We start from the raw sequence: 12,691 nt of genomic DNA, 5'->3' as shown, positions 1-12,691 counted from the left end.
CGAGGTAGATCTACAAGGTTGACTTAGACCAATTATAGCGGATAAAGCTGAGAAGGACGAGGTAGATCTAGGTAATTAACTTATCATTAATATATTTTTTTTTATATAGATAAAGCTGAGAAAGCTGACTTAGACCAATTATTGATTATATTTTGTTTTTAATGCAAATTTTCAAAACTTGTTAAATCATATGTAGGATTCCATTGTTATTAGTTCATCAGTGGCTATTAAACATATGAAGTTGACGAAGACTCGTTAAAGCCAAACCGACAAAACGAGGTAGATCGATCTGCAAAGTTCAGAGTAATAGGAGGCGAGAAACCAGCAACACGAGGTAGAAGTACGGAGATACTAGGATTCCTTATCATTATATCAATATCTTTTATACAAGTTGTTCATTATTAGTCGTCTCTTGTAAATGAAAGCTAGGATTCCTTTTTTTGAAAGTCGGTGATTATTAAACATATCAAGTTGAAAAAGACTAATTGGTTATTCAAAGTGGCTAGAGCTTCTTTGAGTCCGTCGTTTCGTTCCTGTGGAGCTTTCAGTCCCCTTTTTTAATCAATCAATTAACTAATTAAACCACTAATTTTTTTTAGAGATTTGATAAATAGCTAAGTTTTATAAATTAAAAAAATAATAATTATAGTGATGTGATATGGTTTAGACATTTTTAGGATTTTATTTATATTGTTGGAGTCTTATAACTATTAATTATTATTTATAACTATTAACTATTAGTGACTTTATTAAGAAATTTTCGTGATTATACACTTAAACTTTAAATAAAATGATTTAAATAGTTAAATTTGAGTTTTAATATAAATATCTGTATATGTAGAGAGCCTTTCTTTTTTTCTTTTTTTTTTTAAAAAAAAAACTAAGGTTGTGCATGTCATGGCCATGATAAAATTGAATTAATTAACTATAAGCAATAGACCTGGCATAAATGTCTATCATACATATTTTTTTTCTTTCATAATAATTTTATAGCATATTGATAAAGCAGGCACCATCTCTATCCCATTTCGTATATATACAGCCTATGTTGTTCCGTTTGTTCAGTGCCTCTCAAGCGCTTTCTATTTCTTTCTAACACGAAAAAAAAAAATGGGAAACAAACGAGGAAGCATCGCGTTTTTCTCGACGTTCCGGCCTCCAGTGCCGCTCGACATATTCTACATGGAGGTGAGGGCCCAGTGGAAAAATGGTGAACGTCAGTTAACAGACGGGGTGTCGTACAACTACAACGGCAACTACATTCCCCGGCCGGCTCTCCGCGCCATCATCGCCAAACTGAAGCTTCCGGAGAGAGATTACTTCGAAGGAATGGCGTTCGTGTCGGAGCGTGAGGACGGGCTCGAAAAGATCTACGTCGCTATTTACGACTATGCGAGCAGACTTCAGCGGATTCTTAGCCTCGCCCAGCTCTGCGGCTTGCCGGATGACCGCCTGGTTTGCATGGAGGACAGCCCGTGCTTCACTGCCGACCATATCGTCTACGTCTCAACCAAGGAGCCCGCCCTTGAACGTCGTCAGCCTTGGACCGCCGTCTATAAGACCCATCTCAAAACCGGCACAACCATGCGACTCACCCCCCCAGGTCTCTCTCTCTCTCTCTCTCTCGGAAGCCGCATTGCTTTAGGCCCACCCTTAATCATACACATACACGCACACACACACACATATATACATATATATATATATATATGTATATATATGAAGAAAAAAGTTCGAAATGAATATATATTTTAGGCCTAAATACACTCACAGATATTCTAAATAAAAAATACCTAGAAAAAGTAAATAGTTTAAAGCTGCATTGTTATTAGGCCCACCCTTAATCATATGTGTGTATATATATATATATATATATATATATATATATATATATATATATATATGAAGAAAAAAGTTCGAAATAAATATATTTTAGACCCAAATACACTCACATATAGTCTAAATAAAAGATACCTAGAAAAATTAAATTGTTTAAGGCAAAAAAAAAAAAAATCTTAAGCCGGACCTGATATGAGAAGTATTTTAAGATTTGGACACAGTTGCCCTATTTTTTTGGTGGCATATATTTGTGGTCCATTCCAAATTTGGTTTTAAATTAATACTATTTCTTACCGTAAAATCATATCTATACGTCAAGGATTATTAGGTTTAATTAGGATAAAAAAAATGAGGCATAAAAGTTTATAGAGACAATAAATGTCATTTTTGCAAGTAAATTTCTAATAGTTACATGTAAATTTTTGTCTCTCTTTCCACACCCATATTTTTGTAATATTTGTGTGTATCTCTTCCACCATATTGCCCATGATGAGATGTTGTGACGGTGAAATTGTTAAATAATAGGCGTGGCTGATCTGAACCCTTCGGTATCTCCATCCGGGAAAAAGATAGCGGTGGCTTCGTTTGAGAGAAAGGGCGGTTGGGACGGCGAGATCAAAGATCTGAAGACAGACATCTTTGTGATGGACGTCGATGACCCCTCCAACCGAACGCTGGTCGTCGAAAAAGGTGGTTGGCCTTCCTGGGGGAGTGATGACGTCATCTTCTTCCACCGGAGCGACGACAATGGGAAGTGCGGCGTCTACAGAGCCGTCATCAATCCTGGGGTTGAGGTGAAACGTGTCACCCCGGAGGACACAGACGCGATGACTCCGGCGGCTATTGGACCCAATGACGTGGCGGTGGCGATCATCCGTAAGACGTCGACCATGGGTGACCCGAAGGAAGGGCGCGTGGAAAAAGAGTATCGCCACATCGAGATATTCGACGTCTCGGCTTCCCAAAGCAAGATCGTCACACAAGCCATCACGCCAAAGGCGGACCATTACAACCCTTTTGTGCTTCATGATTACGGGCCAGTAATCGGTTACCATCGGTGCAGGATCAACGACAAACTCATGGTAGGTACGCTATAAGAGGGGTGTTCATGTAAAAAAAGTTTGTCAATTCATATATTTGAGCATGTTTTCCACTCTTAGGAGTTAGGAGCACCTAAGAAATTTTACATGAGAACCAATAAGAAGTTATAAGATTAATGAGATTCAATATTGTAAGATTCAATTGAAAATGAAACGTTTAATAATTATTTTCGATGTCACCATCATTATTTTAAAATTATACATTTCCGTTTCTTCTTAAGAATTGAGATGCTGTTTTCTTGCAGAACGGAGGTCCTATTGAGAGAAAGTTGGTGGACTTGAAGTCGCCGCACGAGGACATAAAGGTGTTACGGGCTCCGGGAGTGTTCCCGACGTTTACCCGCGACGGGAAAAAGTTTGCATTTGTTGACAACGAGTTCAAAGCCGTCTGGGTCGCCGACGACCAAGGCTTGCGTGTTGTTTTCAACGTATGTATATAATATAAACCTACGTCAAAGTAACTCCCCTATACATCGATTAGATTGACTCTCGTGTTTTTCAGGCGCCGGAGGAGGACAGCGTTTTCTCCACAGTTTGGTGCCAAAGTCCGGATTCAGACACGCTCTACGTTTGCATGGGACCTTCCTTCAAACCAACCAAACAAGTCCACATCCATGCAATACGTCAAGTCTCCAAACGCGAAAATTATCACATTCCCCTCACGGAAGGAGATTCCAACAACGCTTTCCCATCCACCAGCCCAGATGGTAATACAAATATACATCCCAGCCAGAAACGTAAACTAGGGAGGCTAAAATATAAGAAAATTTTCTAGGGGATTAATTTGCAAAATTTTAAGATTAAAAAAAATATACAGAGGTATGATTGTGGTTTATTTGAATCTAGGGAATATTTTAGTTTTCCGATCAACTAGAGACGGAGGCAAAGGAGAGAAGAGATTCAAGAGTCTGTACACCATGGAGTCTTCGGGACGAAACCTGAAGAGACTGACGACCCAGACGAATTGTACGGACACTCACTGCCAGTGGTCCCCCAGCGGAGACTGGATCGTCTTCTCGTCGGACCGAAAGAAGCCCAACGACGCTCCGATCAGCGACAATGGTCTCGACCCGGGATTCTTCTCGGTGTTCCTGGTGAACTACAAGAACCCGACTACGGTCGTGCTGGTGATGGAGAGCGACAGACAGCTCGGCGGCCACGTCAACCACCCGATGTTCAGCCCTGACGGGAAAAGCATCGTCGTCACCGCCGATCTCGCCGCCGTCAGCGCCGATCCAATATCGATGCCCGTCGTCACGCACTCAGCCAGACCATACGGCGACATCTTCACCTTCGACGTCGACGTCAGCAAAATCAACAAATTCTTCAAGCCCGTCCAGAAGTTCACTCGGCTGACGCACAGCCGGTACGAGAACTCCACTGCCACGTGGACACGCTTCGATCCCAAAGCCACGTCGCTGAAGCTCGATTTCACCGGGACCTACGCGCCTGCGTGTCCGTACATGCATTCCGACGGTGGTCACAGCTGGCACATGACTGGCCACCTTTGCATCCCCAAGAGTTGTGGTTGATTCATTGCTTCACTATGCCAATAGGGTTTGATTTAATAATCGGCCGCAAGATGTCACTGTAATTCTTTTCCGACAACAGCTGAGGCTATGAATTTTTCTCGTTGTATTGTTTCTATACAAATAAAGAATGTCAAGTTTTTATGCGGTAATAGGTAACTTTTGGTATAGCTTTGTTTTAAAAAAAAATGTTTTTAGATTTTTTTTTTTTCCAATAATTGACAGGTGTTTGATAAATTATTTATAAAATAGTTAGTGATAATAAAAGTTGATTTAGCATTTAGTAATATAAATATATTATAGTAAAAAGATTAAAATATACATGTTCTTAAAAATTAAATAATAATTATTAATATGTTTATTTATATGCATATATATGAATAAGATTTTTTTTTTAAAAAAAATCAAAGACAAAAAAAGATAATGTAAGAACACAAACTACTATTGGTCTCCAACGGCCAACGACATTCCAATAAAATGCACAAATTATTTTGTTTTAAATAAGTTATAAGCTCACCCCAAACGACCGACTCTCGATCGTGACTTTCGACGACAACGCCGAGCTCGTCCCTGGGCTCCGCGTGATGAACAACTCTTTCAAGACAGTGATCGAGGGGAAAATCGACGCTCTTCAACCGAAGCTGAACACGAACATCAGCGACGGCCTCAGGACCGGGCTCGGCGTCCTCAACTCCCGTAAATTCATGGATGACCGCGTCGGAGTGATCATGCTCATGTCCGACGGCGAGCAAAACCGCGGAGGCGACGCTGCCGATGTTATGGACGAGATCGACAAAGTGGCCGTTTTCACATTCGGCTTCGGAACAAGTCATGTCAAGGTATGTTCTGAATTGGAGTGGAGGTAGAAAATAAATTTAGGGATAGAAAGACTCGTACCTCATTTGTTAACTTCGGAAAGGGCATACATTGGACGAAGCCAGGAATTTACATTAGGGACTAATATGTAAAAAAAAAAAAAAAAGTTCGAGGAAACTAATTTATAAATTTTTAGGTAAAAAAAATATAAAATTTTATGGGCCGGCTTCGGCTTCGTCCTTGACATTGATAGTTCATATAGATGATTTCATTGGATTACAGCAGGAGTTCTGAATAAAATAATGTTGGGCTTGTGCCCTGTGGTTCATACCTTTCCGTATGTATTAAAGCCATAGAATAAAAAGTTTGAGGGGTGCAAATGTAAAGAAAAATATAAAAATAAAAACAAGTGGTAGATAAAAAAGTTGAACTTAGAGTTAAAAAAATCATTGTGTATATAAATTTTTGGTATGCTTGTTAATTATACAAGTACGCTTTTAGGTGGACCTTTTTTAAAATTATATATATATATATATATATATATATATATATATATATATATATATAAAGACTATTAAAATAAATAGATAAAGCTTGAGGGACTAAGGATTTATAAATTAATAAATAAAATTTGGTGGCCAGGGCGTCCGCCCCGGTTCATCATAACATCTTTAGTTTTATATCAATCAATCGTCTTCTTGCTAATTGATTTTAAGATAAAAATTCATCGTATACTTAACATATTCTCGAGGTACACAAAGCTCAACGACTATTGCTCCAAAATTAATAGGATTGATCAACTTAAGATGTAAGTGAAATTATAGAGTCACAATCTTTACGCTTCATTTAGAATCCGAAAAATATGAGGGAAAGGAAAATGGAACCTCTTATATTTTAAATTTTTAATGCAATAGTAATCCGAAAAAATAGGAGGGAATGTAAAATGAAACCTGGAAACTAAGATTTCAAATTAAAAAGATTAAAGAAATATAAAATTGGCTTAATTAATGCAATAGAAACCTATGTATATTGTGCAATTATAGGTGCTTCAGGACATCGCAAACAACAGCAGGGGCGGGACATTCTCGGCTGTTCAACTTCTTAACGAATTGAACCGCGCTTTCGCACAGATCCTGGGCGGCCTCGTCACTGTGATCGTCCAGGACCTAAAGCTGATCATTGAGACAATTAATTTTTCAAAAATAACCAACGTGTCCGCTGGAAGCTATAAAAAAGATCCCAGCATTGTAGATAACGTCACCGTGTTGTATGGATATCTCTACGACAAAGAGGTTCGCAATGCCATGGTCGAACTTCTTCTTCCGACTACCACTAAACAAGGAGACATAAGTTATCTGAAGGTTAATTACTCCTGCAGGTAATCATTGTGAACCCTAATCAATAGCTGATTCGGAGATTTAAGAGAAATTAATTATGAAGAATTTGTTACAACAACTCAATTTTTTAGTTTCTTTTAAGATTCTAGTCAAACTTTCATTTTATTAAAAAAATAGTTCACCAGACCAGAGTAAACTAAATTAACTAAAACAGTTCATTTATTTTACTTCGGTCTGGTGAACTATTTTCTTAATAAAATGAAACTGTGTCTATTTTATAAATGGAGAGTTGTTTGTGAATTAATGTTTTAGAAAAAAAAAATGAAAATTATTAAGTCTATATTATCGGAGGGAACATTTACTTATTTTATCTTGTTGGAAAATAAAATGGGAATTGATTAGCAGGGCCGGCTCAAGGGGATGGTGAATGGGGCCATTGCCCAAGGCCCCTCCACCCAATAAGGCCAATTTTTTTTTAATAAATATATTTATACATATAAAATTATTATATAACTTCACTGGTAGTTAATTTGTAGTTACAATATTATTAAATTGTTATAATCTGTAGTATTAATTTACAGTTATAATTACAAGTACAATTAAATAAACTTAACATTTTGTATTTATAAATAATTTATATGATAATTAATAAAACTATTTAAAAAAAAATTGGGGGCCCTTAAATGAATTTTTGCCTTAGGCCCCTTAAATTGTTGAGCCGGCTCTGTTGATTAGTAATCTCACAAGCTCTACTTATGGTCAGATTATTATACTAAAAGGGGTTAGTAAAAATCTGCAGAGTAGGGACGCGAGAGTTCAAGCCACTACCCATACTGGTTTTCGTGGAACGAGCTGCGAATCTGGTGCCTCGAGAGAAAGAAGAGGTGTCGATGGAGAAGGCTCGCATCGACATAACGAAACTGATGAAATCGGCGCGAGAAATGGCTCAGTGTGGGAACCTCCAAGGGGCAAAGAAGAGCCTGAACGATGCGCAAAAGGGTGTCAGGGCAGTGATGATCGACGAGGACAACCCGCTCGTGAAGACACTGAAATACGAGCTGAAACATTTGCTGAGCTCGCTGAGATCAGTGACATCAAGAAACAGACTATATTATAATTTCACAAATAATTCATTGCCTAATAATCACTTAAGGTAAAGTTGATATTGTAGGTTTTTATAAATAATGAAGGATAAATTAAATGAATAAAACTATAGATTGAGTACTGTAGCTCAGCGTATTTTTTTTTTTAAATCCACGTACGCCAGGTGACTTGAGTTAATGTTTTATTCTGTTTACTTAGAATAATCTGATTGTTGACTGCGAATACTTTGACCAAGACGAAGAAATTTGTTTTTGTTATTATTAATTAATGGTGCTACACTAAATATTGTGATGATTATTTGTTGATTTTTTAAATTATTTTTATCGACTTGTTTAAATCACTACAAAAAACAACTGTTTACATTGAAGCTATAAGGTATCATACCTTGAAGATTGGTACGCGTGAATGTCATTGATCTGCATTAAAACTACATGGAAGCTACAAGGTACCATACCTTGAAGGTTGGTGATATTTTTTTTTCCCGTTACTTTTCGCTTTAAGTCTTTTACTTAATTTTTCTATCAACGCTTATATTTTGTTGGGATATTTGGCTTTGGATGCCCACTTTTTTGTACAGTAGATTTGTATGTCCCATTCCAAGTTCGTTTTCAAATAATCAAATGAATGCCCTCTATTAGTAAATTATGAGTTAGTGTGTGACATTATTACGAGAAAAATATGAAAGAGAAAAAAAAAAAAAAAACAAAGCATGAATAAGAATGATTTCATTTTCTCCATTTTTTTTTTGTATGCTTTCATGGCACTAGAAAAGTCTTTGGACAGACCCTTTTTTTATTTTTAAACTTTATATTCATAATATTGTTTTATATAAATAAATAAATCGTTAACTACCTAATATGTGTATGGAAATCTAGAGAGTTTATTTTTCCTCTAATATGAATCAATTTTTATCATGTTCAAGAAATAGTTTTCTTCTCCCCAATTGTTTCATGTACATTTAACGAGTGTTCAAAACCAACAAATAAAGGGATATTAGAGAGTCAAATGAGAGAAATAAGTGAGGAGAAAACATGAAACAACAACAAAAAAAAATTAATACCTTAAAGAAATTAAGGGGCCGTTTGGTTTAGTTTTCTAAACTCGTTTTCTGTTTTTAAATTCTGTTTTCTGATTCTAATTTTTAAATTTAAAAAACAGATTTATAATTACGTTTCATAATATTTTAAATGTTGTTTTGTTATGTTTTCCATTCAATTATATAGAGATAAAATAGAAAACAATTTTTCATTGTTTTCTGTTTTCTAAACAAATTTCAAAGAAAACAGAAACATGATTCTAAATCTGTTTTCTGAATTTATAACCAAACAGTTTTTCTAAAACTGTTTTCTAAAATTTAGAATCAGAAAACAGGAATAGAAAACATAACCAAACGGCCCTTAACATTTTGATTATAATATTTTCAGGTTTTCTCTTTTAAACTTTTTTTTAATTATGCCCCAAAGCTTCTAAAAAGTCGAGCCACCTCTGGCTATCGAGCTAAAAAGGAAATAAATAAGACAAGTGGGATCACTCCTTTGATATATTATTTTGTGCTTATCCTTTATCAGAATTTATGACCATCTCCCTTAATAAACTCCATTTATTTCCTCCAATGTGGCCCTCATACATATTTCCATTTTGTATAGGGGAAAAAAAAAATCTTGTATGTTTTAATTGTAAAACACCTCTCTGATAAATAGTAATAACCAAAGTCGCTTCTTCCTGTTTCCATAATCTTACCAAAAATAGAGAAAATTAGTTGTGGCAGCCTAAAAAAGACAAATTTTGCTTGCTAAAGTGTTGAAAGTGGCGATTTTTTTATTTTTTTATTTTTAAAGGGGGCAGATTTTAAATAATAATCTTATAACTTTTCAACGATGAAAACAAATGGACAATAATATTAATCTTAGGTTAAGCAACATCAGCAACAATCCATATGGTTGAATAAACATTTAGACTATACCCTAATAACATGAGCAAAAATACTAATTTTAGATTTACAATTACTTCAAACACAGACAGCCATACTTACAAAACAAATCCAAGATCATTTATGAAAAATTGCAAGAACTAAACCACTACAAACGTCGAGATTGTGATTTAGCCAACGTTTCAAATACATTTCGAATATAGTCACAAAATTTATGTGACAAGTTATTTTCTGTTAATTTTTATTATATTTTGGATATTCGTATACTGTTAATTTCTATTAATGGCTATTTTTGCAAAATTAACCAAACGTTGGCTATTTGTCAAAATTTGAGTTTGTATACGACTAACTACATAATTCTTTTTTATTATTATCAAAAAATTAAATATTTTAGCTCCGTATAGAAATAAAAAATAAATAAATAAACTATGAGTTGCATGTAGAGTTAGTTCTTTTTTTATTCAGATCGTTGTTGTTCCTTGTATCAAGAGGATCTAAGTTTGTGTTCATGTGTGCTTTACCCATCTCCTAATAGAATGCTCTATGAGCTTCTTATTAAAAAAAAAATTATGCGATTTCTTATTGGTATTTAATTATTATTATTTTCTTTACTCGTATCGTATAAATATTAAATTCGGAGTTACTACAGATCAAATCCAACATCAAATAGTATATTATATATATATGTATGTATATATATATATATATATATATATGTTTCGTGATCTCGTACTAATTTCAAGCCAAAAACAAAAAGGCATGAACTAACACCATACCAAGAAGTAAAAATAAAAAACACTAAAAGTCTTCAGGAATGGTCTTAAGCCCCGTTGCACGGCTAGGATTAGGAAGAATATTAGAAACAGCGATGTGACTCGTCGGAATATTCCCGAGGGCATGTGCCACGTCAGCAAAATCAAGAACTCCTCCTTCTTTACATTTGGATAAGAGGCGGTTCGCTTCTTCCTTTGTCATCTTGACCTTCACTCTCACCACTCCTTTCCCAGCTGTGCCTTCGTTGCAGATCAACGGCTCTGATCCTCCGTCCACGTGATGATCCAGATTCTTTTTTGAATTCTGGATTGGCCTTTTCTTATTGCTCAGCTCATCTCGGTATATGATCTCTTTTCTGCCAAGTTTTTCATTTGGCGAATAGTAGTATCTGAAGAAAGTAGCCAAAGAGCTCAACATTTTGGTTTGGAGAAATATATTACTCTTGTGTCTGTATATGTATCGCATTATAAGGGCTAGATCTCTACATTTATAGAAGAAAATTAATAAAAGACAAGGGTAGAGTGGTAATTTTACTCTTTCTAGGTAAGAAGAGTGAGTACGTCGCTAGTCAATATCAAGTTTGTAATGTATGCATTAAACAAATGGGAGCCACAGAGGGTTTTGAAAAATAGCTCATATTGACCATTATTATTAGACTAGTTGAGAAAATTCAAGTCACTTACACTGTGTTGAACAGATCGTAAAATAAAAATCCATTTACATGAACCAAAAAACCAATATGAAATGTTATTTATAAAGAATAAGCTAAGAGCAAAGCGAATTAAGGTTATTATTATATAAACCCACGATAATTATTATGAATGGAAAGCACAAAAACCTGATATTCAAAAGAAACTATATATATATGAATTTTTTTTTTTGTATTATGTAAGAATCCTATATCTTATAAAAGCATGAAATTTGACTAATTTAATTTCAGTTATCAAAATATAAGTTAGCAATAAAAAAAAGGAACTTATTATCTTGAAGACATTTCAGCAATATTATTAAAAAGACATAGTACAATATTAATTTGAAATGCCAATTCTTCCTATTTCTATATTGAAGAAGCTATAAAAATACCCTCGCTGTCATGTTTTATGCTTTTTATTCTAAGATAATGTATGAAATTATTAACAGGCTATTACTTTTTGTTATTTTGTGAATTCGTATTTGTCTGACCTTCGATTATTCGATAGAACATCTCCAAAATACTTATATTACTCGTAGCTTTTAATATTTTATATGTATATCAGTATATATATATATATATATATATTAATAGATATACATATATACATGTGTATCTTTGTTAATCACTGTTTATATTTCGTAATTTTGTTTCAGAGAAAATTAAATTAAAATGACCAATAAAAAGTCCGAAAGAAAGGTATACACGGGCGTAATGCAACGACGTAGAAAGTATCTGCCCTTTGTCTTCTGGTCAACTGATGGTCACGAAAAAGAGGAAGCCCAATAAAGCAATATATATATAAGAAAATAAAGCAAGTTTTCCTAAAAAAAATCAAATAAATAATAATAAATAAAGCAAATGTGCTGAGTTTGAAATGGTCAATGCTCTTTCTTAGTCTTTAATCTTTATATTGCGAAGAGCTATTGTCTAGTGATTGAATTGATTGAAGTGATCATGAGTGTTGATTGCGTGGAAAATTCTGTTTTGAAGATTTCTTTCTCATTTCATGCATGGCTGTCAAAAATTCCTTTTTTTTAGCTAAATAGTTTATATCTTCAAACTTTTTTTCTGTTTCAAAAGAAAAAAGCTTTCTTCGATAAATAGTCGTAATAATTATTTTTACTCTATAAAATCTTAATCAACCTATAAAAATTTAATAATAAGAAAGATTTCTTTAATAATTACTATATTCTAGCGTATTATTTGAGTTGTGGCAACGTGATTTTGGGTTTTGTGACCCCAATATCTAAGTGGACTAGGTCGATAATGTTATAATGATCAAATTAAGCTAATTTCAACGCTTATGTGATTAATTCACCTCAAATAATAGCCAACCATACTAAAAAGGACACTTTTCATAGATAGTAGATAGAGCCGTATAACTAGTTGAATATCCTTAAATGCGAATCGTGAATAATTTACATATGTCATTACAACGCCTACCTATATTTCTCTAAAAAAATAAATGAAGAAAAGACTGCTCTTAATATATTATATTTTGTTGCTAGTATTTTTGCAGCTTCGATCAAGAGGTAGTTTGTAGATGCAGCCATTCAATTTGGTACTTA

At 34.5% G+C, this 12,691-nt stretch overlaps 2 protein-coding genes across 2 annotated transcripts; both read left to right on the top strand.

Moving 5' to 3' along the window:
* Positions 1-1,110: 1,110 nt before the first annotated feature.
* Positions 1,111-4,484, top strand: LOC149405519 (uncharacterized). Its single transcript, XM_089630559.1, has 5 exons — positions 1,111-1,603; positions 2,365-2,921; positions 3,185-3,367; positions 3,442-3,646; positions 3,786-4,484. The coding sequence occupies exons 1-5, from the start codon at positions 1,111-1,113 to the stop codon at positions 4,469-4,471; spliced, it is 2,124 nt and encodes a 707-aa protein (XP_089486685.1). The 3' UTR covers positions 4,472-4,484.
* A 37-nt stretch (positions 4,485-4,521) lies between these two features.
* On the top strand, positions 4,522-7,778 carry LOC149405518 (uncharacterized). The gene is made up of 4 exons (XM_089607840.1): positions 4,522-4,529; positions 4,974-5,307; positions 6,328-6,662; positions 7,421-7,778. The coding sequence occupies exons 1-4, from the start codon at positions 4,522-4,524 to the stop codon at positions 7,776-7,778; spliced, it is 1,035 nt and encodes a 344-aa protein (XP_089463966.1).
* Positions 7,779-12,691: the final 4,913 nt, after the last annotated feature.

Source organism: Urtica dioica, chromosome 2, assembly GCF_054948205.1.
Source record: "Urtica dioica subsp. dioica isolate 48M chromosome 2, U.dioica_male_clone48M_v1_H2, whole genome shotgun sequence".
Lineage (NCBI taxonomy): Eukaryota > Viridiplantae > Streptophyta > Magnoliopsida > Rosales > Urticaceae > Urtica > Urtica dioica.
Note: the sequence above shows the minus strand (reverse complement) of the source record. Positions and strands in the feature narration are given on the sequence as shown.

Excerpts from the sequence above, each read along its gene's own strand:
- LOC149405519 (XM_089630559.1), top strand. The coding sequence starts at position 1,111 with ATGGGAAACAAACGAGGAAGCATCGCGTTTTTCTCGACGTTCCGGCCT. Across the intron at positions 1,604-2,364 it reads CATGCGACTCACCCCCCCAG|GCGTGGCTGATCTGAACCCT; the intron begins GTCTCTCTCTCT and ends GTTAAATAATAG. Across the intron at positions 3,368-3,441 it reads GCTTGCGTGTTGTTTTCAAC|GCGCCGGAGGAGGACAGCGT; the intron begins GTATGTATATAA and ends CGTGTTTTTCAG.
- LOC149405518 (XM_089607840.1), top strand. Across the intron at positions 5,308-6,327 it reads TCGGAACAAGTCATGTCAAG|GTGCTTCAGGACATCGCAAA; the intron begins GTATGTTCTGAA and ends GTGCAATTATAG. Across the intron at positions 6,663-7,420 it reads AAGGTTAATTACTCCTGCAG|AGTAGGGACGCGAGAGTTCA; the intron begins GTAATCATTGTG and ends AAAAATCTGCAG.